Here is a 27,290-nt window from a genome sequence, read left to right as displayed (position 1 = left end):
TTAAATGTACACTTGCAGTTATTCCTTTAATTTGTGTCTCTGACATACTCCCCTGTTCTGTAACATACTCCCCTGGTCTCTAACGTACTCCCCTGGTCTCTAACGTACTCCCCTGGTCTCTAATGCCAGATATTGATTAAACGGGAAGCATTTGGAGTCCTGAGTTGCTCAGGATATCAGGAGTATTCATGCAGTGGACAATGCAGCGGTGCATTGTGGGATATGCGGGGGACACTCACAGCTGCGCCAGGTTCTCCGGTCTCCCCGGGGTTGCCTTGGAAACCTTGTGGACCCTGGGATAGGAGGGAGGAGGACAGGGTGAGATTCCGGCTGAAGAGCTGCTCTGTGGAGACGCAGCGCCACAGAAATGGTTTTTAAAGTGAGAAACGGCTCCTGTACTTACAGGTGCTCCGCTGGGGCCAGGTGGACCACGGGGACCCATAGGGCCCTGGGAGAGAGAGGGGGGGGGGGAGAAGGAAAGTCAGCCATTACATTCAAAATCAAATTCTAATCCAAATGGAGCTTCATTTACTTGACAAGGAAACTGACTTCAGACACAACCCTGGCATTCCTATAATTGAATGGTCTCGACTTCCTCCACTCTGATACGCAGGTCAGATCTGCCAGTAATTTGTCAATAGGGTAATTTATTGAAAAAACAGTTTGCGGTGTCTGTCCCTCTGCAGCAAACCACCTACATACACTTTTTGTACGTCGCTTTGGATAAAAGTATCTGCTAAATAAATGTAATGTATACACAACACCCTCATAGAACTGACACTGCAGTAACACTTTCCTGCCACTCGGTGGCAGTGTTTGACAGCGGTTGTAGACAGATATAGAATGTGCCATGTAGAGTGTATCTCCAGGGACAGACTACTGACTCAGACCCTGTCACACCCGTCCTCACCATCGGTCCCTGCATCACCCCGAACCCTGTCACACCCGTCCTCACCATCGGTCCCTGCATCACCCCGAACCCTGTCACACCCGTCCTCACCATCGGGCCCTGCATCACCCCGAACCCTGTCACACCCGTCCTCACCATCGGTCCCTGCATCACCCCGAACCCTGTCACACCCGTCCTCACCATCGGTCCCTGCATCACCCCGAACCCTGTCACACCCGTCCTCACCATCGGTCCCTGCATCACCCCGAACCCTGTCACACCCGTCCTCACCATCGGTCCCTGCATCACCCCCATCTGTGCGCCTCCAGCCTTCTCGTCGATTCCACCCGCCATCTGTGCAGCAAAGTTCTGTGCGGAGAGGAAGGAGAGTCATCCGCTACCATTAGCTACCATTGTCAAAAACATCCGTTAGCATCAGTTAGCATTAGCATGCATTAACATCCATTAGCATTAGCTTTAGCATCCTGTAATACCTCCACAGACTGGTGTCACTGTAGTCATCGCGCCCCCTAGTGGTCTGAGGCCTCCACAGCACTTTCACTTTTCACCTTGTACTCTGGTTAATTATTTAACTCGAGCGTGAACCACAGAAGCGACCACAGCTCAGCCTTCCACTCCCAATCCCACTCCACCACACTTACTCCTCCAAGTCCTGGCGGTCCGTTGGGTCCTGGGGGTCCGGGGGGTCCGGGGTTTCCAGGGGTACCGGGCTCTCCATCTCTTCCTCGGGGGCCAGGACTTCCCTGGAAATATGAACATATGTTCTCGTTATGTCCAGCAATGTTTTTTTTCTTCATGTTTCAAAATATTAGTTATTTCTCCTGCAGTCACTTCAGGAGGACTTTCAAATGTAGGACGGAGTGTAGCACAGTGGGTAAGGAACTGGGCTTGTAACCGAAAGGTCGCAGGTTCGATTCCCGGGTAGGACACTGCCGTTGTACCCTTGAGCAAGGTACTTAACCGAAATTGCTTCAGTATATATCCAGCTGTATAAATGGATACAATGTAAAAAATGCTATGTAAGTCGCTCTGGATAAGAGCGTCTGCTAAATGCCTGTAATGTAATGTAATGTAATACTGCCCTCTGCTGGCCAACAAGCAAAAGTTCATTATAAACACACCGTAGCAAAAAAATATATCAATGCCAGGTTAATTACAGGTCCATACATCTGATTGCAGGTGATTGTTAAATAACTTGCATTAAATTAATCGTGGCTACTGTCATCACTGTTTTCCTCAGAATGCCCTTTTTACTGTATGGTGGTACAATATCAAATTGGCTAATTTAAGTTAAATTAAAATGTGAAACCCAACAGACTTGTTTTATGAGTTTTATATTTTTTATCTTCTGTTGTCACCTGAAGCAGTCACATTTTTTAAAATTATGATTATTATTATTATTATTATAGTAGTAGTAGTTGTGGCAACAACAGCACACAGTATGCTCATGACTATGATTTACCTATATTTGCCTAAATATACATCTGCCTTTTGGCTTGCCAGGCATCTGCTCAGATATGCCCAATTGTGCCTAAATCTACCCAAAATGGCATTTATACTCAAATCTACTGCAGGGACCCAGCATTACACATAGTTCCCGACTGTGAAGTACAGGCCTATACTGTAGCCCCATAGTACAGTCCTATACTGCAACCCCATAGTACAGACCTATACTGTAGCCCCTAGTACAGACCTATACTGCAGCCCCATAGTACAGTCCTATACTGCAACCCCATAGTATAGTCCTGTACTTTAGCCTCATAGTACAGACCTATACTGTGGCCCCATAGTACAGACCTATACTGTAGCTCCATAGTACAGTCCTATACTGCAACCCCATAGTACAGTCCTATACTGTAGCCCCATAGTAGAGACATATACTGTAGCTCCATAGTACAGTCCTATACTGCAACCCCATAGTACAGTCCTATACTGTGGCCCCATAGTATAGTCCTATACTGTGGCCCCATAGTAGAGACCTAGACTGTTGCCCCATAGTACAGGCCTATACTGTTGCCCCATAGTATGGAAATATACTGTAGTCCCATAGTACAGACCTAAACTGTGGCCCCATAGTACAAGCCTATGTTGTAGTCCTATATTGCATTCTGATACTAAAGCCCTGTACTGTAGTTCTATACCTTAGCCCTGTATTATAGCCCTATAATGTGGCCCTGTACTGTGTCCCTAGACTCTCTATATTAAACTTATTGAGACTGAGTTTGAATGGTTGTGGTAAGAATCTGAAGTTCATACATTACACAGGAAAACTATATTGAGTACTTATGATGGGCCAATAGGGGGCAGTGTTGTTCTTGGACTGGTCATAATCCTGGAGCTTTTAAGTACTTTTTTTCTTATTAGGATCTTACTTTTGTCTTGGCCCTGCTGTTATGAAATGTGCTTCTTAATCAACTATAATAGCTTTAATAGATTGTACATATATAGATGCTTTACATACATATACAGTATATATTTAATGACGCGTTATATCTACATAACATGTTTAAAACATAAAGGTAGAATATGCATTTTATTAAAGGAGCTGGAACAAGGCTAGTGTGTATTAGGTAAAAACTGTTATGGAAGCCCTGCTGGTGTACTGTCATTCACAAAGACTGAAACTGATTAAACTGATCCAGATTTAAACACCTGAATCTCACACCACTGTACTGCTGACCAATCGCGCGCGTGACCTCGGGAATGCTGCTTTTACGCCCAAGAGAAGAACGCTTCTCAAGAAAAAATACCCTGTTCCACCTCGGCACGCCACAAAAGAACACTTCCTGCAGCCATGTTCAGATTGCTTGTTGGAGAGGTGATCTACTCATGCACAGACCACGCCCTGCGTTCTCTCACCTGCGTGTGAACTGAGGCCCCAACTGCTCTTACAGAAGCGCCACGCCGTATAAAAGTAGAGTTCAATAAGAAACTACAATTCCCAACACACACCCAGGAAGAGGCCATTGTGCAGGAAGTCGAGAAACCTCTAGAACACTGTCTTTCAGTGAGGCTCTGGTTCTAGAACTCCCGATTACTAACAGGTACAAATCAAAACATCTTTAGCTCAGCAATTGCTGGAGTTTTCAATGCTAAGCATGCAGAGATGGGCATTTGACCTACTTGATGTTTCCCACAAATTTTTAATTATTTTTTTAGTTGGACAAACTTAAATGTAATTGTATTTGGCGAAAAGCCCAGTGCACCTTGAGAGTACATCGAGAGGGACACACACAGCAGACACAGGTATATCTCACCTTCTCCCCCTTTGCACCTCTGTCTCCGCGAATGCCCTGCTCTCCTGGGGGGCCCTACAGGTGGAGAGATGTGAGAATGAGCACCTGCAGGTCACATCCAAACCACGGCCACATCCCACACTGAGATGAACACAGGCCTTGCAGGTCACATCCAAACCACAGCCACATCCCATACTGAGACAAACACAGGCCCTGCGGGTCACATCCAAACCACAGCCACATCCCATACTGAGACAAACACAGGCCCTGCGGGTCACATCCAAACCACAGCCACATCCCACACTGAGATGAACACAGGCCCTGCGGGTCACATCCAAACCACAGCCACATCCCACACTGAGACAGACACAGGCCCTGCATGTCACATCCAAACCACAGCCACATCCCACACTGAGATGAACACAGGCCCTGCAGGTCACATCCAAACCACAGCCACATCCCACACTGAGACGGGCACACGCCCTCCAGGTCACATCCAAACCACAGCCACATCCCACACGGAGACAGACACGGGCCCTGCAGGTCACATCCAAACCACAACCACATCCCACACTGAGATGAACACAGACCCTGCAGGTCACATCCCACACTGAGACAGGCCCACAAGCATGCCTACCATGGGGCCTGCTGGTCCACGTGGTCCTACGACCTGGAGACAGGAGAGCGGAGAGAAACACCCATTCAGTATGCATGGTCACCAGCAGGTGGCGCCATTGCAACAATACAGTGGTTTTCATACAACACAAGGAATGATGAGACATTGTTTTGTTTTGAGAAAGTGTTCTTGTTGTTGTCAAATCTGACACATTCTACAGCCTTTTGGAATATAAAGAAAGCAGCGTATACTATCTTCCCTTTCATGTGACCGCTTCCTTTCCATCATGTGACTTTCCCTAGTCATGTGACCTTCCCTTGACATCAGTCAGGTTGCCGTCCATTGGACTAACTTTCAAACTGCAGTTGTGCCCAGTGTGTGGATTGAACCATGCTGCTTTTAAGCGTGTTTATCCAGCGTTTGCAAACTTACGTCTGTGATGTCTCCTGGCTCTCCTTTCTGTCCCTGTTGACAAAAGCAGAAGCACAAAATTGTTACATTTTCAAATCAAAAACATGGAAATCTTTCTCTTCACATGCTAATCCCTCAGAAATGGTAATCATGCAGTTACGTATGAACTGTACTGTTTCTGGATTGTAAATATTATAAAATATAATGAGGTGGTAAATCACAGGAGAGTTTGGTGTCTCATAAGTGTTGCCATGGCTACAGAATGTTAGGTGTAAAGTGAAGCCCAATTATACCTCATCTCTTAGAAAACACAAATTTTTGCAAGTGTTGGCACACAGAAGATTTTCCTACATTTTTACATTTAACCTTTTAACACTGGACTATTTTTGGCATAAAACATTGCTGTCCTTTGCAGCGGTGGGCACTTTTATTATAAACACGATAATTAAACAGTGCATTTAATTCAAAGTCACATGGTGAGAGTAAGAGAGGTAACTAAAGCTCTGCCTCACCTTAGCACCAAGTGGTCCTGAAGTTTCAGAGGGATTTAAAAGGTAGAGGAAAAAGTATGATTAATTTACACATAACATTGGTGATGAACATTTGTCACTTTGCTTTCTGGTGGGGGTGAGGGCAGGGGCAGGAGGGGGGGGGGACCCATAAATCAAAGGCAACTGGTAGAACACAGCTTGTGACCTACACCCGAAACAGGTGGACAGGGGACCCACGGAGCCCATTCGGATTTGGTTAGGAGGGGTGCTGTAACGTTAGGCTTGGCATGGGGGGGGCGGGGGGTTAGGAGGTAGCAACAAAAGTCACTGGAGGTTATTTGTGCCCCCAAAAGGGTGTATTTTGCCTTTTGGGGGCAAAAATAAAAAATAACTGGTGCAGATGGGTAAGTGTTTCTCTCTGTGAAACAGACATCCCAAGGGATCTCTCTGTCTCCATGGAGATAATAAATGCGTTTATTCTGGGCTGTTAGGCAGCCAGTGGCAGTGCAGGGCGCTGCAGGCGAGGGGCTGCGGCCCGCGTTGGATCCTGCTCGGTTCTGATGCGTTGCCGTGTCAACCAGAATGAGGGCATTTCAGCACAAACCCATTTCCTGCACCAGCTGTCTTTCAGCATCAAATATTATCTTCATTTCTGTGCTCAGAACCATTTTAACTGTAGACACTTTTATGACTTTAATTCAGATTTTATGCCATGCCAATGATGTATAATTTTGAAGTGAATGTTATCTCTGATTTACCAGATCTAAATCTGGAAAAATAACAGTAATAATAATTTGTAATCACTGCCTGTATTGCAGAAATTTGACCACATTGTTTTGGAAGATTCACACTTTAAATGCCAATGTCACAAGGGCTGATACAGCTGATTTTGCACTATATTCTTAAAAATGGCCTTTTCATTTCTGTCTATTTTTTCTTCTTCTGTCTGTTAGTCTGGCAGAAGGTAGCCAATTCAAAAATGGCCTGAATGTTTATTTTTGAATTCAGTTAGAAGTGTCTTTTTCCTCCGTTGTTATTTCACCTCTAATTGCATTTGTTAATCGTGCAAAGAAAGACAAAAAAAAAAAAAAACAGCAGCTGTCCAATCACCATGTGAGCCCTGGCTGGGACCGACACACCTGTTCACCTGAGCGTGTGGCAGTTACCCAGGGTGCTTTGCAATGGCCCTGCTGTTTTTTTTTTTTTTTGGTTTTTTTTTGGAGGGGGAGGGGGAAGACAGTAAAATGAGGGTCATTTATTTATGCGAGAGGGGGTAAATAAATAAATGAGCACCCGAGGGGGGGGTCTGCTGGGGGGGGCAGACGGGGCAGCACTCTCCGAATGGGATCTCGGGGTTGGGGCAGTCTCTCTGCTCCTCGCAGATGACCTCGTCGCACAGGACGGTCCCGCTGTCGCACACGCAGATCTGACACGGCTGCGGCTTCCACACGTCCTTATCACTATAGCGCTGGCCATCCTGCACGCAGCCGCCTGCCAGCTCTGCGCACGCCCGCGGGGGAGCGCACACGGGACGGGGCGCGGGTGGGGGGTTTGGGGTCAGGAAATGGGACAGGATGGAGGGAGAGAGGCACAAGTTATCAAGTCTGGACAATACTCCCTTTATTCACTGATTCATTCATTCATTCATTCACTCACTCACTCAGACTGTGCGCACTCACTCACTCAGTGTCTAAGCTCATTCACTCATTCACACAACGCTCACTCCAGTTGAACTCACCAAGTCCCATGAACACAGAAGAATAAAGCAATTTGTATTTAGTAACTACTGTGTCCTTCAATATGCACATGTAAACAGTTCAATAAATCTGTTAATCTGTGACCTTCAGGAACGCGTGACCTCCAGTGCACATCCACGACCACTCTTCAGGCCGACCAAAGATTAAATACAAGCAGCACAGTTTCTGATATTACCTTCAGAAACATGATCGCAACTACCGGTAAAGACGTTTCTCTATTGGATACCTGCAATTTCGACAGTAGACCACAGTGTGGCAGAGAAGATTCATAGATTTTAGCATCAATTGCACAGCATCACTGAAAACACGATTAGCCAGGAGCTTGAATCATTATTTTTATATTATTGCCCTCAAAAATGTTTTACATACAAATCTCCGCACGCGTTTTTTGACACAACAATTTCAGAACACACAGTCGCTCACGTTTCAGAGACGACCTATAAACGTACAGTGCGCATGGGCGTAGGTCCAGTTAATTCCATGGTTCGTTCTACAAAGAAAAGCCCTAGATCCACATCATCAAAGTAGGTACGCTGCTAATAACGGTTGAAGATCAGTTTGTATGACGTTAAGCGCTCGCGGACAGGCGCTATGTTTGCCTTGCAGGCCAGGATAGCGCGTGGTACCCTAATAGACCTGCAAATGCACATGAATGAGGGTCTCTTTCAGAGCCGGTGCAAATTGGCAGCCACTTGCCTTGTGCAAACACGAGAGCTGTATTTCCAGCTGCCCGTAGGGACCCAATGGCTCAGTCAAAGCCCGGTACAAACACAGTGAACAACTGACACTGCGCAACGTTCGTACATGGATTAGAACGAAAATGTAACATTGGTTCTTTGTTCGTTTTTCGTGCACTAGATCAGGACGTGAAAATTACCAATTGAAAACTTAGTTCAAAAATAAAAAGTCATTGATGCTTTAAAAAAAAAATAGATAGGGGTCTATGAAGGGACGTAGAATTCAGGATTGAATATTAAGACATTGTATGACAAAAATTAGGAGAGAACACATAAATCAAACACAGGTGTTCGGATATTACTCTTTAAAGGAATTTGCTGTTGGCACAGTTCCTTGCCATCTCAACTGTAAGTCACCCCCCCCCCCCAAAAAAAAAAAAAAAGTGCCTTTGATGCCAGCCGCTTCGAGCTGCCCTTTGAGCCTGCTAGTCTCGGGATCGCGCGGAACCTGCTCAGAAACAGAGCGCGCTACCTGCAAAAAAAGGAGAGCTCGACGGCTTCGCTCTGAGTCTGAATTCTTGACCCCGGGTGCGACAGCGCACAGTGAGTGTATTGTGCGTTTTTCTAGCAGGTTCGCTTGACTTTTCCCTCATCTCCAACCGCGCTGTGGACCGCGCACCTTCACTCGGGCTTCGAGTCAAATTTATTATTCGGACATTTGAACAGAGTAAAACCGTTAGGTGTTGTTTCTGCAGCAGTAGCATTTTAGTCAGTAAACTTCCTTAAGGGTGGAAAACATTGCCGAGTGTCGACAGCAGATATGGTCAGTTGTTCTCATCAGAGAAATGTCTCGATGTCTTTGCTAACATACTGCGATGGAATGTCAACATTAAACTGGGGTGTGTTGGGGGGGGGGGGGGGGGGGGGTATTTCCGGGCCCCCGAGCCTATCCTTTGTTATTGTTCGTTTTCAGGTAAACTTGTGAAAACAATTTTGGAATGCTAGCCGGCCTGTTCCCACTTTTAATTATGAAATTGAGGGGAGGGGTGAAACCGCTATCAGTAAAAAAACCGCTAATTTTCAAAACTTTGAAATCCTCGACAATGTTCCCGTTTTGACAACCTGTTACTCTGCATAATTCCCCCTGCCGACCGCGCTTCAGGACAACAGGCTCCTCTGTGTGCCATCGCAGGGGCTGCCTGTCTCGCGCAGGTATCTAACACAGCTCGTGCTGTTAGTTGGTCCACTCAATAATTCCTTATTTTCCAACAACATTTTTTACTATTAGTCTCCAAAGAATTCACAAAGTCCCCTATTTTACCTTAAATTTATTCAAAATATGACGAACCCCAGAATTTTAAGTCAGAAATGTGATTATTATTAACCATACGATTAATACTTAGGATTGATAAATACATATAATACAAACACAGAAAATAAATGCTTAATTGAATTAATCTGAAATGCTTCAATTAAAAAGCCCCTTGAGATGCTAACAATTCGAATCGAACAAGTCAAGCACAAATGATCGTAAGCCAACTAACCCACATCACCACTCTCATAGCTTTTCTGCGTTAAGCCCCTCTGTTCAAGTAATAAAAAACGTTTTTCGTGTCATATCTATACAAATACAAACTTGTTCTCAACTTCAAGAGAATGTGAGAGAAAAAATAACGGTCTAATACAAAACAAAAAAAGTTGCAACTTACGGTCATCCTCTTCCTGGCATTTGACAAAGGCTAATAAAAGGACTTGCGTTGCTGCGAGTAGCAGAAGCGTCCTGGAATCCACAAAGCTGAACATGTCTAAATATTAGACATGCAGGACCCTAGGGGGAATCTGAAGAAAAGAGTCCGCGACTGGACACAGAGCTCTGCTTTCAGTGAGTGTGTGTTCCCGGTGACAGCCGAACCATACAGACAACCTTCCGCAAGTCGATGGGGGATCCAGCGCCAGGCCGCCTCAGCTATTCGGTACCCGCCCGCTCCTCCACAAGCGCTGCGGTTTTATGTCCCGTCCTCCGGCGGGTCTTCGTATATTCCTGAGCGCCAGTCCACCCCCAGTCCAGCCCCTACCCCCCAGCCGCCCTGAAACCGGAGCCTCCCATCCCTCCCCTTCTGTCTCGCAAAAGCCATTCTCCCCAGACCCCTCCTTCAATCCAGCCATGAAACGGGGTGCCCAAAAGTGTCCTTCACCCCTCCAACACCCCCCCCCCCCCCCCCCCCTTTGCCTATCGCTATCCACTGCCATACTTCTCTCTCAGTGTCCGACGAGGCGCCTGGAAGACGCTCTTATATTTAAACTGCTAGTTTACTTATGTTTAATTGATAATCATATCATATGTAGTAAAGAAATATTGCTATATTTATTGTTGCCCTGACAAAAATAAAAAGAAACTCACCGGACTTCATAAACTTGTAAATACGCCCGTGGCATTCTTCGCAGATTTGCTACAGGCAGGTAGCTGTGACGTTACTCGGCAGGTTCTTTTTAAGTTATTAAATTAACGTTGAATGGTTGATTTGAGGAACGTTCACCGGCAGGCTCTCCGAAGCTAACGCACGGAGTCTTGCAGTTGGAAAGGTGTTGTGGTGGAAAAAAATATTTAAGCTGTATGGCTTATTATATTTTACATGTTTGGCTACATGTGCGTTTGAATACTATGATTCAGAAGCGGTAAAGCAGAAAATAAGTTGATGACAATGGTGACAACATATCTTGCTAAATCTTCCGACCACTTGGCTACCGTCGGTAATATTCTGTCTCAACGATTCCAGGATGGTGGAACATGAACAGGCGTTTATGATCGCGACTTTTGCCCTTTCCTAACTTTCTGAACATTTTTTTTTCCTAAAGCACATGCGATTTCGTACCACGTTTGCATTTGAAAATGTCTCTATTGGTAAGAAAGGTAACATGTCTCGACGGAGAATTTTGATTCCTCCTGCTAAGAAATACATGAGGGACCGGTCACTGAAATTCTGCTTTTTCTCAGCTCGTGCGTGTAATATTGCTAAGGAAAAACGTTTATATATTGAGCACTGACTTTTAAAGGGAATAGTCTTGAGACAATAGCACTTCAAACTTGTTTAAAAACATGCAAGTCGTTAAAAAACGAACGTTTAAGCTATTGATTGAAAGGTGTCTTTGAATCGAAGTATAGGATTTGCAACTGAAATACCATGAGACATAATGGTCTTGTATTGGCTACTCTATATAAATATATATTCTTTATGAAGGAACGTTACAAACGTGAGTAATAATGGCGCAATGTAAGTGTCTCGGATTTATTTGTGGCATCCATAACTACCAGGCCCCGTTAAGGCCTGTAGGATATGGCCAAAGTTTATGATTATTACACACACGCGAACGCATCCAGTCTCATTATCATTTCTGCGGGGAGGAGTGGCCAGGGGGCATCGCCGCTTGTCTGATTGGTTAAAAAAGTAATGATTGGCATGGGGCTTCGTATGATGAATGTGGAAGCCGGTGTTAATCACCTGGTTTGCCCACAGAGCTGCCACTCACGCAACGGTTGTGAGAATAAAGCCGAGTTCTATATAAATTTGGCGCGCGGATTGTCGTGTTGAGGCCATGGCCCGCGCACAGTTCTTCGCTGGAGAGGACTCGAGGTTTTTTGTGTCAAAGCGTCACGCGCGTATGAGATGCAAGCCACCACAATTTCCTCCTTTAAAAAAATCGCGGGAACCTTTGGTCTAATTTCTTGAGATGGGAGGGGCGTCCTAGAGTTTGCCATGGTCACATCATCAGCTGGACACTTGGTGGACCCTGATGCAGAATTGAAATTTTCATTTGAATGTTCTATGGAGTTTTTTTTTTATTTTATTTAATTTTATGTTTATTTTTGGGCCATGACCACTGGAAATATCATAAGACATTATTTTCATTTTTACATTTTAAGTCAGTGTTTTTTATACAAAGCATTTTTTGGTGGAAGGTCTGGCAGTAATATTATACAGAATATATGTACTAGTACAGTACTCATTGAATTGTTAACCCATTTAAATATCCATCGTCCATCAGTGGCCTATCACAGTGTGATGATGTTACAAGCTTTTGGTCATCCCTCACTAAGATGATATGGCAGAGACGGTGATGTGAGGTGGTCTGCTGGAGATGGTGAGGTAGGCTTTGCTTGGCCCTTAACGCTTGTCTGAGTGAGGCCTCCCTGCCCAGCCTGCGTCTGGCGGGCTGGTGATAGAGAGGATTACGGGCCCAAAAACAAAAACACCGCCGCACGTCTGATCTCCTGCCCCGCCCCTAACCACCCTGCATGCTCAGTCTCGATTGGCCGCAGTTCTGCTCTCTGTGATATCAGCTGAACACCAAACAAAGACCTCCATATACGAGTACGCACACTCATACAGGGCTGTGATATCAACTGAACACCACTACAAACCAATAAAAGACCATATATGGACACACATACATATACAGCTCTTGGCTAACATTTTTTTCCCATTGAAAAATGTATATGCACAACTAATGCATCCCGATTAGTAGCTGTGCTCCAGGTAACACACATCTGTTTGTAGTAGCAAATGCTCCTCCGGTGGGAGCACCATAGACCCCTGCCATAGCACTGTAGACCCCTGCCATAGCACTGTAGGCCCCTGGCATAGCACTGTAGGCCCCTGGCATAGCACTGTGGACCCCTGGCATAGCATTGCAGACCCCTGGCATAGCATTGCAGACCCCTGGCATAGCACTGTAGGCCCCTGCCATAGCACTGTAGGCCCCTGCCATAGCACTGTAGGCCCCTGGAATAGCACTGTAGGGCCCTGGCATAGCACTGTAGGGCCCTGGCATAGCATTGTAGACCCCTGGCATAGCACTGTAGGCCCCTGGCATAGCACTGTAGGCCCCTGCCATAGCACTGTAGGCCCCTGGCATAGCACTGTAGGCCCCTGGCATAGCACTGTAGACCCCTGGCATAGCATTGCAGACCCCTGCCATAGCACTGTAGGCCCCTGGCATAGCACTGTAGACCCCTGGCATAGCACTGTAGGCCCCTGGCATAGCACTGTAGGCCCCTGGCATAGCACTGTAGACCCCTGCCATAGCACTGTAGGCCCCTGCAATGGCACTGTAGACCCCTGGCATAGCACTGTAGACCCCTGCCATAGCACTGTATACCCCTGGCATAGCACTGTAGGCCCCTGCCATAGCACTGTAGGCCCCTGGCATAGCACTGTAGACCCCCGGCATAGCACTGTAGGCCCCTGCAATAGCATTGTAGACCCCTGGCATAGCACTGTAGACCCCTGCCATAGCACTGTATACCCCTGGCATAGCACTGTAGGCCCCTGGCATAGCACTGTAGACCCCTGGCATAGCGCTGTAGGCCCCTGGCATAGCACTGTAGGCCCCTGGCATAGCGCTGTAGACCCCCGGCATAGCACTGTAGACCCCTGGCATAGCACTGTAGGCCCCTGGCATAGCGCTGTAGACCCCTGGCATAGCACTGTAGACCTCTGGCAAATACAGACGACTTGCAGGAGTGGAGTGAAATATTAAGGAATAAGAAATGAATGGTGAAAGGAAGTAAATGATCTGTTTAAATAAGAGAAATGCTGCCTGGTTCTCTCAGTTCTGATGTGATCAGGAGTGGGCAGAGTGTCAGTACAGTGGGGATGAAGAGAGACACACGGGCAGTGCATGGACTGCTGTTGCCAGGCAACGTGTCCATCACACACATCTATCACCAGTTTCTGCGTCGCCATGGTGGTGGATGAGAGAAGGCCAGCTAATGTCACCTATTACTTTTGAAAGTGAAGACTGTTGTGTTCTGTGTGTGCATTCATAAAGTTGTGCTTTCAGTGTGAGAGCGTACTCTCTGTAACAGAAACTTTTACCTGGGATCTTACCTGCCATAAATAAAGCTTGGACCTCGGACCATCCAATATGGTGACCTTTCCTTTTGGTCCTGGTGAGCCGCAGGGTCAGCTGGGTTTTGTTTTCACCTTCATATCAGCAACCAGTTCGGACCCAAAAAACCTGTGGAGGTGAGTTAACTGTGTAACATACGGCTTTAATTCATCAATTAAGTACCGAGTAACTACACCAGCAGACCCTGTGGCCCGCCAGGACCAGGAATGAAGATCAGGGGTCTAAGTCAATGCCTCCTTAGCCACAGTGTCCCCATCACTATCTCTTTTTTGGATCCACAAGCATCTCTTCTTGCAACTCTTCCTGGTGATATTGGGAGAACAAGCTCCTGAGGGCCCCTGCTAGCAAATTTCCTGTGTGTATTTGTGTGTTTGCGTTTTATTGTGTGTGTTTGTGTGTTTGTATTTTATTGCGTGTGTGTGTGTGTGTGGTTAGCTGGGGGTAAGCAGGCCCTAAATTATCACGTATAGAAGCTGGACAGAAATAGATCATCAACAGAAAATGGTGAGGCAAATTAAATTGTTTGTTTCTGGGTCACATGACCGTCAGCAAAGACAGCCCAGGAAGTGAAGCCCTTTGACCCCTCAGCATTCCCTCACTATGACAACGACCCGTTATAGGACCTGAGCTCTCTCACACAAAGAATGACAAAGAGTGATCACGCACAATGACACGGAGACTGCCGGGCTCGGGGGGGGGGGGGGGGGGCTTGTGTCAGACTTCTGGGGGAGAGCTGGGTCTGAGGGTAAAGAAAGGCAAGAGGAGGCGCCCTGAAGCATTCTGGGTAAATTTGAGCTTTTGTCCTGTGTGAACAGACAGCTTCACATCCATTTCTGAATAAAAGATGGTACGTCGTCCCGTGGCTGAAGAGCTGAGGGTAACTGAATACATTTTTAGACAAATATGACTGAGAAGCATTTTTTAATAAAAAAGTAATAGAGATTTTTATTTGGAGGACAGTTTGCACACAGAAAGAGAACTGCTGTACTCCCCCTGAAGTCAGTCACTTTCAGATCCACCTGTTCTGCAGTATCAAGACATGTCACACGCCAGTTCCCCTTCTGTGCAACATTATTCCCCAGATTGGTGTTAAATTTGTCTGATGCAATCATATCAACCCAACCCATGCCTTATGGCTGTCGGATGCAGTGATACTGAATGATTTGGGTTGCATTTCATGCAGTGTGGAGTTCATTTGTTATTGAGAATAAAACAAATGTGTGTGTTTGTGAAGGTGTGTGTGCACGTGTGTGTGTGTGTGTGCGTGTGCGTGCGTGCATGTGAGTGTGTGTGCATGTGTATGTTGTGCCTTTTTGAACTTGCTGTGTGATTAGAAGAGGTGAATAAAAATAACCCAGGTATGCATTGGGGTTCTCTGACAATGACATGGTTAGCCTGCTTTACCAAACACATGGTGGTGGGCGAGGTAACAGGCAGGCTTGGTGAAAAAGCTGTCATTAACTGAGTACACCTGAGAGGGACCTCACCTTTCTGTTTTTTTAAGTTATTTTACACCGGGTGTCCAGGTGCTTAAATGAGCGTATTACACATGCAGGTCAAAAATAAATGAGAAATGCCCTGTACATGACATTATTTCACTCGTTATCGTTGTCAGTTTTTAGCGATGAAACATTTTCAGGTTCCTCTGGCCTTAAGCTCTCTCTGTTCTCAGTGGGATTGTACCTTATGAGCAGGTCCGTAAGCTCTCTCTGTTCTCAGTGAGATTGTACCTTATGAGCAGGTCCGTAAGCTCTCTCTGTTCTCAGTGAGATTGTACCTTATGAGCAGGTCCGTAAGCTCTCTCTGTTCTCAGTGAGATTGTACCTTATGAGCAGGTCCGTAAGCTCTCTCTGTTCTCAGTGAGATTGTACCTTATGAGCAGGTGAGACGATGAAAGATTCATCTGAGCGCAAAGCCCTGTGCTCGCAGGTAGTCTCACAGGTGGGTTCCGTTAAAAGTGACTTTGAGGCTTGTGCTCTTCTTGGCTGTGTCTGGGTGAACTGCTCATTCAGGCCCATTGAGACAACACAGAACATTTTTTTTTCCACGGTTTAGCCGACAGTACTTTGACGAGCTTGGGGTGATATTGTAGTATAATGGGTAAGGAACTGGGCTTGTAACCTGAAGGTCACTGGTTCGATTCCCGGCTTGGGCACTACATTGCTTCAGTATATTTCCAGCTGCATAAATGGATGCAGTGTAAATGTAAATCTTTTGTAAGTCACTCTGGATAAGAGCGTCTGCTAAATGCCTGTAATGTAATGTAATGTAATGAGCGGTGGTGAATGGTGATGTCACAGAGAAGAGAAGGTTTTGAAAGCGGTTCTGAGCGTTGGGGCTGCTGCGTTTCTGGAGTCCGGTCCGCAGCAAACACCCCTGCGCCATAAATGCCTGACCCAGCTGAACAAACGCAGAGGGGTGCGACAATGAGGGACCCCCTCACCCAACCCAAACACCACCCCAAACCTCACATCTGTCACCGGCTTAATGGCATCTGCAGCTTCTCCTAGGAAAACACGGAAGGTAATTAAGAGGGTCCTCTGGGAAAGACCTGTCTTACTCAGTCTGGCCCTCCAGCTCTGCGCTTAGGCATGTCACTGTGTGAGTGTCCAGCTGGGTTGGCCATGGAAGACTGGCTGAGTGACAGTGTAGAATAATGGGAAAGGACCTGGTCTTGTAACCTATTCCCAGGTAGGACACTGCCGTTGTACCCTTGAGCAAGGTACTTAACCTGCATTGCTTCAGTATATATCCAGCTGTATAAATGGATGCAGTGTAAATGCTACGTAAAAAAAAAAAGTTGTGTAAGTTTCTCTGGATAAGAGCTGCTAAATGTCTGTAATGTGATGATGATGTGATTGTGGAAAGTGTTGACAGGGTACGGGGCCTGTGAAGTAAAGCTGATCTCATTGCAGGTGCACTCCCTAAAGCCTGTAGAGCTCCCTAGAGCCCTATAGAGCTCCCTAAAGCCTGTAGAGCTCCCTAGAGGCCCATAGAGCTCCCTAAAGCCTGTAGAGCTCCCTAAAGCCTGTAGAGCTCCCTAAACCCTGTTGAGCTCCCTAGAGCCCCGTAGAGCTCCCTAAAGCCTGTAGAGCTCCCTAGAGCCCTGTAGAGCTCCCTAAAGCCTGTAGAGCTCCCTATAGCCACATAGAGCTCCCTAAAGCCTGTAGAGCTCCCTAGAGCCCCATAGAGCTCCCTAAAGCCTGTAGAGCTCCCTAGAGCCCCGTAGAGCTCCCTAAAGCCTGTAGAGCTCCCTAGAGCCCCGTAGAGCTCCCTAAAGCCTGTAGAGCTCCCTAGAGCCCCATAGAGCTCCCTAAAGCCTGTAGAGCTCCCTAGAGCCCTATAGAGCTCCCTAAACCCTGTTGAGCTCCCTAGAGCCCCGTAGAGCTCCCTAAAGCCTGTAGAGCTCCCTAGAGCCCTGTAGAGCTCCCTAAAGCCTGTAGAGCTCCCTACAGCCCCATAGAGCTCCCTAAAGCCTGTAGAGCTCCCTAGAGCCCCATAGAGCTCCCTAAAGCCTGTAGAGCTCCCTAGAGCCCCGTAGAGCTCCCTAAAGCCTGTAGAGCTCCCTAGAGCCCCGTAGAGCTCCCTAAAGCCTGTAGAGCTCCCTAAGGCCTGTAGAACTCCCTAGAGCCCCGTAGAGCTCCCTAAAGCCAGTAGAGCTCCCTAAAGCCCATAGAGCTCCGTAGACCCTGTGGAGCTCCCTAGAGCCCTGTAGAGCTCCCCAAAGCCTGTAGAACTCCCTAGAGCTCCCTAGAGCCCTGTAGAGCTCCCTAATGCGCCATAGAGCCCCTTAGAACCAGCCACAGGTTCTCCATGGAGAGGCAGAATTCCACTCTTTCAGCCTCCCTCTATCCCCTGCTTCCACACTCCTCCATTTCCCCCGCTAACTCCCTTCATCTCCGAAAACACCCGCTTATAGCCAAACCGTTTGGGCCGAATAGTGGAGAGGAAAAAACAGACTGTTCCTGGTCAGATAGAGCAGGGATAGAGTAAAGGGAAAGAACGGATGTATATCCCTCAGTATATTTTTCTAAAATGCTTTGACAACACGGGATATTTCCTGTCATGCAAATTAAGCCTGTTTGAATCCTGGAGAGAAGGAGGGAGTAGAGAGAGAGACTGCGTGGGAAAGGAGAGAAAGAGGAAGACTGAGAAGAAGAGAAGAATGAACAGAGAGGGAAGGGGGGGTAGAAAGAGGGGGAGGACGGATGGAGAGGTAGAGAAGGAAGTAAAGAGGGGAGAGGTCACCAGAGAGAGGTAGAGAGAGGGAGGAGAGGTGGAGAGGAAGAGGGAAAGGGAGGGGGGGTAGGGAGAGGAGATGGAGAGATGTGGTGAAAGGGGGGGGTGGAGAGAGAAAGAGATGGTGAGAGAGGTAGAGAGACAGGGGTACAGGCTCTGGGTGCTGGTGCCCTAAGAATGGAAGTTGCACTCAGTGGCAGACCGGTGTTAGTGTGTAGTGTGTTAGTATGTAGTGTGTTAGTGTGTTCTGTGTGAGTGTGTTCAGTGTAGCTGTGCTCAGTGTAAGTGTAGCTATGCGGAGCGTAGCTTTGCTCCGTGTAAGTGGCTGGTGTGTGTGCTCTCCTCCTGCCCCACACAATGGTCCTCTGTGTGCAGACCTGAGGAATTCTGCACCAGGGCAGCGGAGGGGGGTGGGGTGGGTGGGGTGGGTGGGTGTAGGGCTTGGTGGGGGGGGGGGGGGTAGATCCTTCCTGACGGAGCCACACCAGGCTCCAGGGGTCTACAAGGTGTCTGGGTTCCAGTGACACTCTGAATGGCCCAAATCACTGCTGCCTGAGAGAGAGAGGGAGAGGGAGAGAGAGAGAGAGAGAGAGCGAGAGAGAGGGAGAGAGAGAGAGAGAGGGAGGGAGAGAGGGAGAGAGAGAGAGGGAGGGAGAGGGAGAGAGAGAGAGCAGGACAGAAAGAGAGAGAGGGAGGGAGAGAGAGAGAGAGAGCAGGGGAGGGAGGGAGAGAGAGAGAGCCGGAGGGAGAGCAATAGATAGAGAGAGGGTTAAATAGAGAGAGAGAGAGAGCAGGACAGAGAGGGAGAGTGAGCAGCAGAGATAGGATTAGATAGAGAGAGTGATAGAAAGTGATTTTTCAGTTACTGACAAAAACAACTGAGAACCACCTTGACGAGGTACAGACTCAGCGAGCACCACTTAGCCATAGAAACTGGCAGGCACAGAAAATCATGGTTGCCAGAAGAAAAAAGATTGTGCAAACAATGCAAAGGCAACCAAATTTAAACTGAAAAACACTTGATGGAATGCACCAAATTTGACCAAATTCGCCAAACATTCTACCAAAAAATGATTCAGAAATGTCCCCAACTCAATGATATACCCAATGACGATAGATTACCCTACCTATTAGGAGAAGAAAAAGGTTGCTGCATACTAGCAGCACAATTTGTGTTCTCTTGCCATACTCTGAGGGACAATGTGTGACCACCTCATGCACACATTTATACACGCGTACAAGCAGACACATAATATTCACTCATGCACACAACACACAGATAGTCAGACACACACACACACCTAACATCACTTACTGATATTGTATATATTTTTATATTTTCTATATAACAAATTCAAATTCTCGGATTCATTGTATATAGTTGTATGTTGTAACCACTGCTTTGGCAACACAAGTAGAGAGAGAGAAGGGGAGGGAGAGAGAGGGATAGCGTGAGAGCAGGAGAGAGAGAGGAATAGAGAGAGATAGAGAGAACAGGAGAGGGAGAGCGAGTGATATGGAGAGTGTATAAAGCATTTGTCTCTATAATTTTCACTCTTTTCTTTTGAGAAGCCCTTTTCTGGGGTAATAGACAGCACCTGTTTGGGGGGGTGGGGTGGGTGGGGGTGCAGGGGGACGGGGGGTGGGGGGGGTGGTGGTGCAGGGGGATGGGGGGGGGGGGGGGGCTGTCTATCACTGTCACTGTTTAGCACTGCTCTTCCCACCTGGTCTGGGCCCCTAGTAGTGCAGTGATCTCCCCACTGTGGGCTGGAGGGACACGCACTGAAATCCCGCCACCACCACGGCTCCCCTGACCCGCTATATCTACCCCTGACCCGCTATAGCTACCCCTGACCCGCTATAGCTACCCCTGACCCGCTATAGCTACCCCTGACCCGCTATAGCTACCCCTGACCCGCTATAGCTACCCCTGACCCACTATTTAGCAGATGCTTTTATCCAAAGGGATGTACAAAAGTGCATATCATGGTCATGGAAAACTACAAAACACAGGTTTATTAAGGTACAATACTCATTTCGTACAGCTATTTCTAGCCAAGAACACAGTTCAGGTCATGCAGTGAATATTATTCTGACCTAATTTATGCCAAGCCAAACTAGTGAGAAGAACAAGCTACAATATTAGGACAAATACAAATTACGAAAAGTGCTGGAATGGGGGTACATCTAACGAGTGTCATGAAAGGGAGGATTTAAAGTGACATGATTCACAAAGTGGTGGCAGTTAGTCCAGGTATAGTCTGAAGAGATGCGTCTTCAGACCACGGTGGAAGATGTGCAATGAGGGTAGGGAGTTTTAATTTTTACCAGTATTTACTTTTGTTCGCGATACTAACTGTTGGGCAAACTTTAGCCTTATTGATGGATTGACAGTGAAAGGGCTGTCTGTGTGCCCTGCGAGATGTGTACTGCAATTCTCCGAGTCACGGTGGATAAGAGCATCTGCTCACTCAATGCAATGCAATGCTGTGTCATGTGATGGCATGCGCTCTGATGAAGGAGCTTTGCCCTGAAACCTGTCACTTCTTATTTTCTTCCTCATTCCCAGGAGAGAGCCGTTCTTAAGTCCTATTACTCCATGAATTTTTATCAGTTTAAACACTTTTGTTGTACTCATTTGTTTTGGGTCACTGTGTCATCGCCCATTCAGGTGACGGGCTCCTACCCCGACAATCTCTATAAAGTTCTGAATTCTTTGTTCCCTCAATGACTGCAAGCTGTTCAGGCCCTGAGGTACCAAAGCAGCCCCAAACCATGATGCTCCCTCCAGCCTGCTTCACTGTTGGGAATACATTACATTACCGACATTTAGCTCTTATCCAGAGCGACTTTCACAAGTAAGTCTGAAGCAATGCAAGTTAAGTACCTTGCTTAAGGGTACAACGATGGTGTCCTACCCAGAAATTGAACCTGCAACCTTTAGGTTGCAAGACCGGTTCCTTATCCATTATACTACACTGCCGCCCCAAGATGAGGTTTTGGTGTTGGTGACCAGTGCTTTTTGCTCCACAGTGTTGTGCATTTCTGCAAAACGGTTCAACTCTTGTCTCTTGTCCATCCATGGAACATCGTCCCAGAACACTGTGGAATGTCTGGGTGGCCTTTTGCAAATGTGAGATGTGCATCGATGTTTGTTTGGAGAGCAGTGGCTTCATCTGTGGTGTCCTCCCATGAATACCCTTCTTGTTTAGTGTTTTTCTTATAGTGGACACATGAACAGAGACTTTAGCAAGTTCTTTACTTTACCGTAGGGTTCTTTTAGACCTCCTTCAGCATTGCATGCTGCACTCTTGCCATCATGTCTGCAGGATGCCCACTCCTAGGGAGAGTAGCAACAGTTCTGAATTTCCTCCATTTGTGGACAACTTGTCTTATTGTGGATTGATGGACACCTGGGCCTTCAGACATACTTTTGTAGCCTTTTCCAGCTTTATACATCTCTACAGTTCTTCTGAAAATAGTTTTTTATCAGGGCATGGTTCACATGAACAGATGTGTCTTGAGAAGAGCAGACTCTGTCAGTAGCCAAACTTTGTGTGGCTTTTTATAGGGCAGGGCACCTCCAATCTCACGCTTTCCAACCTAGACTGTGAATGTTTAAATGATGCATGCGGCATTGACAGGAAGTAGAATTATCTGTTTGTTATTAGTTTAAGCAGATTGTGTCTGTTTATCATTGTGACTTAGATGGAGATCAGACCTCATTTAATGAGTAATTAATTCAGAAATCCAAGTAATTCCAAAAGGGTTCACAAACGTGTTCTTGCAACTGTTTTTATATACATTACATTACATTACATTACATTACTTTACATTACATTACATTACATACACACGCACAGTTCTGGAGTAAATCAAGAGAAGAGTGCTCCCAGGTGGGAATAGGACCCTTCAAGATGAATTCCAAGCAGTAGTGTGAAAAGCTGGAGCTTCTGTCTGTCGGGAGACTGTCAGTGATTCTGCCGTCCAGGAAACGGAAACAGAAAATGGAGGACATGTGGTGACTGACTCAGCCAATCATCACTTATTCCTGAACTGGCTCAGCCAATCATCACTTATTCCTGAACTGGCTCAGATAAGCATCCTTATCCATCTGAGTCTGAGTCTGAGTCTGAGTCTGAGTCTGAGCCTGAGCCTGAGCCTGAGCCTGAGCCTGAGCCTGAGCCTGAGACTGAGTCTGAGTCTGAGTCTGAGTCTGAGTCTGAGCCTGAGCCTGAGTCTGAGTCTGAGTCTGAGTCTGAGCCTGAGCCTGAGCCTGAGCCTGAGCCTGAGTCTGAGTCTGAGTCTGAGCCTGAGCCTGAGCCTGAGCCTGAGCCTGAGCCTGAGTCTGAGTCTGAGTCTGAGCCTGAGCCTGAGCCTGAGCCTGAGTCTGAGTCTGAGTCTGAGCCTGAGCCTGAGCCTGAGCCTGAGCCTGAGCCTGAGCCTGAGCCTGAGCCTGAGACTGAGTCTGAGTCTGAGTCTGAGTCTGAGTCTGAGTCTGAGTCTGAGTCTGAGCCTGAGCCTGAGCCTGAGCCTGAGCCTGAGCCTGAGTCTTACACTGACCAATTGTCTGGACAAGGATGGTGTTATTTCAAAGGCACTAGCAATAGTTTATTTGAACAGTGTAACTGTGAAGTCACTTGTGTGTGTGTGTGTGTGTGTGTAATACAAAGTGCATGTACAATGAATACTTAAAATTAAGACGTGTATGGTCATTCTGAGGATTATCTTGTACAAGCTACCGCTGGAGTCTGTTCCAGTTTTGTTTGTTCGAGGGAGTGATTCCCATGCACTGTTTGCATGTGCATGCAGTGTTTACATTAATAAAAATGTATAGCTGCATATGTAGCCAGCTAACACTGAGGTTTGGAAAAATGTATTTACTAATGTACAGAACTGCAGAAAACCTGAACACAGAAAGTTACCTCTCTCTCTCTCACACACACACACACACACACAGGAAATGCGCTCATATTTTTTGTGACTGTGTGAGATTCAGATCAGTGGGCCGTGGGCTCAGGGGTGCTGGTGCACTGGATAGCACACGTCTCTCTGTGTGCCAGGTTTCCCAGGGAAAAAGCGCCCCCTTGTGGATAACCTGTGGCACAGCCATAGGATCTGACCCAGCTAGTACATTGTAATGTAGATAGAAAAATACAAAATACAAGAAGGCAGAGACCTGGGCTCTGTGAGCATCCCCTTGTAGCTCAGGGGTGTTATTCTTTATCTTCACAGGCCCAGTTTGAGTGGCAGTGCAGTGCAGCTTCAGACACCAGCAGCACTGTGGGAAAGAGGAGCCAGAAGAGACAAAGCAGGACTTAGAGGACTGGGGGACTGGGGGGCTGGGGGACTAAGACTGGGGGGGGGTGGGTGAGGCTGGGGTTCAGAGGGACAAGACACAGAGCAAGAACCCGAGTCTGACTCCACTTTCATGCCTGAGTGTATACATGTGTCTGTGTTTGTGTGTGTGCGTGCATGTGCGTGTGTGTGTGTGTGTGTGCATGTGCGTGTGTGTGTGTGTGTGTGCGTTTGACATGGGCCTCATAGAGGTACTGTCAGGGGACCCGATGGCTGCAGAACTGAAACAGGGGGAGTGCGCCACCTACTGACAGGTAGAGAGACAGCAACTCTATGAATCCATAAAGACTCACTGAAAAAAAGACACTGTTTGTCTTTGCCCCCTATTCTAGAGTACACAAATGTAAAAAGAAAAAAGGTATTATTTTATTTTAGAAGGGTAAATTCACACAGTAAAGTAACAGTCTCAGCAGCTGTTTAATTTTCACTGACGATAACAAATATGCCTGAACTGAATTGAAAGCACACCTTTAAATTACATATCCAGAGTAAGAGCTTAGTCAGGTGCAGTATGTGTGACTGATGCAGTAGAAGGTCAGAGAGCATGTTGTCTCTTTCCAGATAATCATCCATTTCCCGCTCACTGTTCCAAACACAAAGAGGCGTGTCCAAATGCCCCTACGTAGCTCAAGCCCTTGAGCTGTCATGCCAGAGGGTGCGGACATGTGTACCTCTATCAGAGACAATGAGGCTTTCCCCAAAACTGCCAAACGATATGGGATATTCACAGCGCCAGGTTTCGGGGCACCTATCTATCCTGAATCTGTGACTGACAGGTGTCAGTCAGGGTTAGAACCTGAATGGAAAAGCAGCTGTACATGCAGCTGTACCACAGCACATGTGACCTAGCCAGCCTGTGCAAGAGACCAGCTGGAAGTTAAGCTTTCTCCTGGTAATTTTGCTGGAAATTATGATCAGCGCATGGACACCACCAGGGGGCGCTCTGTCACTGCATTTAACATTAACCACTGTCCTGACCCACTGTTGACCTCTCGTCCTGAGGGTGTCAGTGCTGACTTATCTCTGTGTGTGTGTGTGTGTGTGTGTGTGTGTGTGTGTGTGTGCGTGCTTGTGTGCCTGCGTGTGTGTGTGTGTGTTAGTAGAATGAGGAGACATAAATGGAAATTAGCAAAAGGCAAATTCCGTACAGATATTAGGAAGAATTTTTTCATGCAGAGAGTGGTCAATGTGTGGAATAGCCTGCCAGGTCACGTAGTAAAGGCAGAAATTCCGTGGATTTTCAAGACTAGGCTTGATATGGTGTTACGTACTATCTAGTCTCTGGGTAATCAGTGCACTAATTTAGCAGGAAAATGGCGAGCATTGTTGACCTGTTATGTCATGTCATGTCATGTTAACTCAGCTTAGGAAGTTTTATCACTTCTGAACAGCCTTCGTATTGCCATGTAAACTGATGCAAGAAGCAGCGGAGTTGCTGGAGCCTAAACTTGGTCTCAGGGGTGAACCCTGTGCAGGTACACTGCTCAAACACCCCCACACAGAGGCTGCTGGCAGCGACACGGTGCTTGTTTGATTACTGTGCGTCTGCAGTGGCCTCTGACTCGATGCGAAACGTGTCCGATCAAAATACAGCAGCTCGCCGAAATCCGGCTGAAACCGGCGCAAGCTGGTGGACCAATCATATCTGGATTCTATTACTGTTGCCTAGCAACCTAAAAATCACCAGACATTTAGTGGGCCCATTTGTATGTGTGAGAGAGTGGATTTCAGCAAGACATATTTATTTTAATATGGATTTTATAGGTTTTTAATGTATTTAATTGATGTTTTTCCTTTGTCACATTCTGTTTTAATTGTGTTGTTCATGTTTATCTATTTTTTTACATGTTATCTGAATGGTTTCAAATGCCAATAACATGAAGCCCTTTGTATTGAAAAGCACTATATGTAAAGTCCCTTATTGGTCTATTTAACTGACCAGAAGACCGACACTTTTGTGAGAGAAACTGTGAGGTGAGCGCCGTCACAGAAAAGCATCCTGGGAGATAAAGGGCTGAGCTCCTGCCCCCTAACCCCCCACCCAAATCACACACCTATGCAGAGGGAGAGGTGTGAGATGCCATCTGTTTGTGGCACAGTCCTGCTCTTGTTCCTGCCGCTCAGCTCGAGACTCCGAACAGTTACAGAACGCGGCCGCTCTGGCCGTTCCCTCACAGCATCGCAGGTCTTTACCCCAAACACGAGATTTTCCTCTTTAGGAAGTCAAATGTAATTTGTTTGTCCAGACGGGGGGGATTTGGTTTCTGTGTCCGAGGTCCTGTGAGGAATGTGACTGCTGCACCTATTAGCCCTATTAGCTGTTAGCCCTATTAGCCCCTGCATGCCCCTGTCCCTGTTTTGGGCCCCCCAAACCTTCAAAGGGACCTGTGCTCTGCACCTCTGCTCATTTTTTGGGGAACGGGACTGTAAACCACCCCCCCCCACACCCCACCCCACCTGGTGAGAAAGGCCGGGGCACTGGGGGGTGGGCGGGTCAGTTTTTGGTTTGAAATCAGTCTCAATCCATCATGCCTGTCAGTCAGCGGCTGTTCCCTCACACCCCATCCTGGGCCATTATACTGTACTCTCACTTAAATTAGGGCAGAGCTCCTCCCCCGCCCCCCCCCCCCCCCCCCCCCGGGATTTGAGTCTACAGAAACAGAGAGCAAGTTATTCTTCAGGGAGTCTGTCCACACGCCCGTACTTTACATCTAACTCTTATAAACTCTTACCTGTTTCTTATCCGGTTCACTCCTCCTGACACCCCGAGGCATTAGCGTTCCAGTTAGCTCGTTCTGGCTGAGTAAACTGTGCAAATGCTCTGTTTGCAGAGGAGATGGTACGCTGGCGTAGCTCAGCGTCAGAGTTCAGACTGCCTGGGACTGAGGGGAAGGGGCGACTCCCTGTCCTCAAACGTCCTTAAAACAACACATTTTGGGCAGCCCCCCACTTCTCTGACCATCTGGTTTGCCGCAGCCTGTTTCACAAGTCCTCCAGTGAGCTGAAACTTTGGCCCTGAGAGATTAGGATGGTTTGTAAATCAATCAAACTCAATCAAACTTTATTTGTACTGCACATTTCATACAACCTTTGCAACTCAGTGGGCTTTACACAAAAAAAGGGGGAAGGGATAAAACCAAAATTAGATTACTTAGTGATGGCAACAACAGCAAGAGGCAAAAACGGCAAACAAGGTCAGATAACAACTTAGTAAAGAAGGATACTAATGAGTGGATTTAAAGAAAATAAAATCAAGGGAGTAAAAAAAATTAGTGATGCTGTCGAGTGATATTGGCAATAGAAGCAATAATAGTAATAATAAAAAAGTGTAAAATGTAAATAAATAAATAAACGCTAGGTAAAAGCTCTGCCAAAAAAGTGTGTCTTCAGGTTCTTTTTAAAAATCTGTGCAGATTCAGAGACCCATAAAACACATACACGCCCTGCTCCCCACTGAGCTGGCCCAGGGGAGTCTGCACCGAGCTGGCCCAGGGGAGTCTGCACCGAGCTGGCCCAGGGGAGGGGCAGACCGAGCTGGCCCAGGGGAGGGGCAGACCGAGCTGGCCCAGGGGAGGGGCACCGAGCTGGCCCAGGGGAGTCTGCACCGAGCTGGCCCCGGGGAGTCTGCACCGAGCTGGCCCAGGGGAGTCCGCACCGAGCTGGCCCAGGGGAGGGGCAGACCAAG

The 27,290-nt window shown here is 47.1% G+C and overlaps 1 protein-coding gene and 2 long non-coding RNA genes across 4 annotated transcripts in view; 1 reads left to right on the top strand and 2 right to left on the bottom strand.

Annotated features, from left to right (window-relative positions):
- Positions 1-10,108, bottom strand: part of LOC118207188 (collagen alpha-1(II) chain) — a 38,911-nt gene extending 28,803 nt beyond the window's left edge. Inside the window, exons 1-10 of one of the 2 annotated variants that reach the window (XM_035380525.1) lie at positions 9,808-10,108; positions 6,958-7,164; positions 5,686-5,702; positions 5,195-5,227; positions 4,784-4,816; positions 4,168-4,221; positions 1,552-1,653; positions 1,181-1,258; positions 404-448; positions 240-293 (exon numbers count right to left, since the gene is read on the bottom strand). In XM_035380525.1, coding sequence (XP_035236416.1) covers positions 240-293; positions 404-448; positions 1,181-1,258; positions 1,552-1,653; positions 4,168-4,221; positions 4,784-4,816; positions 5,195-5,227; positions 5,686-5,702; positions 6,958-7,164; positions 9,808-9,901 — 717 coding nt within the window. In that variant the 5' untranslated portion in view covers positions 9,902-10,108. The remainder of the gene's footprint in view (positions 1-239; positions 294-403; positions 449-1,180; positions 1,259-1,551; positions 1,654-4,167; positions 4,222-4,783; positions 4,817-5,194; positions 5,228-5,685; positions 5,703-6,957; positions 7,165-9,807) is intronic. The other variant, XM_035380524.1, reaches the window with a different exon arrangement.
- The window catches only part of LOC118207189, a 33,418-nt gene extending 9,822 nt beyond the window's left edge, over positions 1-23,596 (top strand). The window contains exon 3 of the long non-coding RNA XR_004761330.1: positions 23,483-23,596. This is a non-coding gene — a long non-coding RNA (uncharacterized LOC118207189). The remainder of the gene's footprint in view (positions 1-23,482) is intronic.
- LOC118207191 lies at positions 22,105-26,594 on the bottom strand. Its single transcript, XR_004761331.1, has 3 exons — positions 26,338-26,594; positions 23,427-23,528; positions 22,105-22,227 (listed from the first exon to the last, which is right to left on the bottom strand). It is a non-coding gene; the product is annotated as an uncharacterized LOC118207191 (long non-coding RNA).
- Positions 26,595-27,290: the final 696 nt, after the last annotated feature.

This window comes from Anguilla anguilla, chromosome 11 (assembly GCF_013347855.1).
Source record: "Anguilla anguilla isolate fAngAng1 chromosome 11, fAngAng1.pri, whole genome shotgun sequence".
In the NCBI taxonomy this organism is placed as follows: domain Eukaryota; kingdom Metazoa; phylum Chordata; class Actinopteri; order Anguilliformes; family Anguillidae; genus Anguilla; species Anguilla anguilla.
Note: the sequence above shows the minus strand (reverse complement) of the source record. Positions and strands in the feature narration are given on the sequence as shown.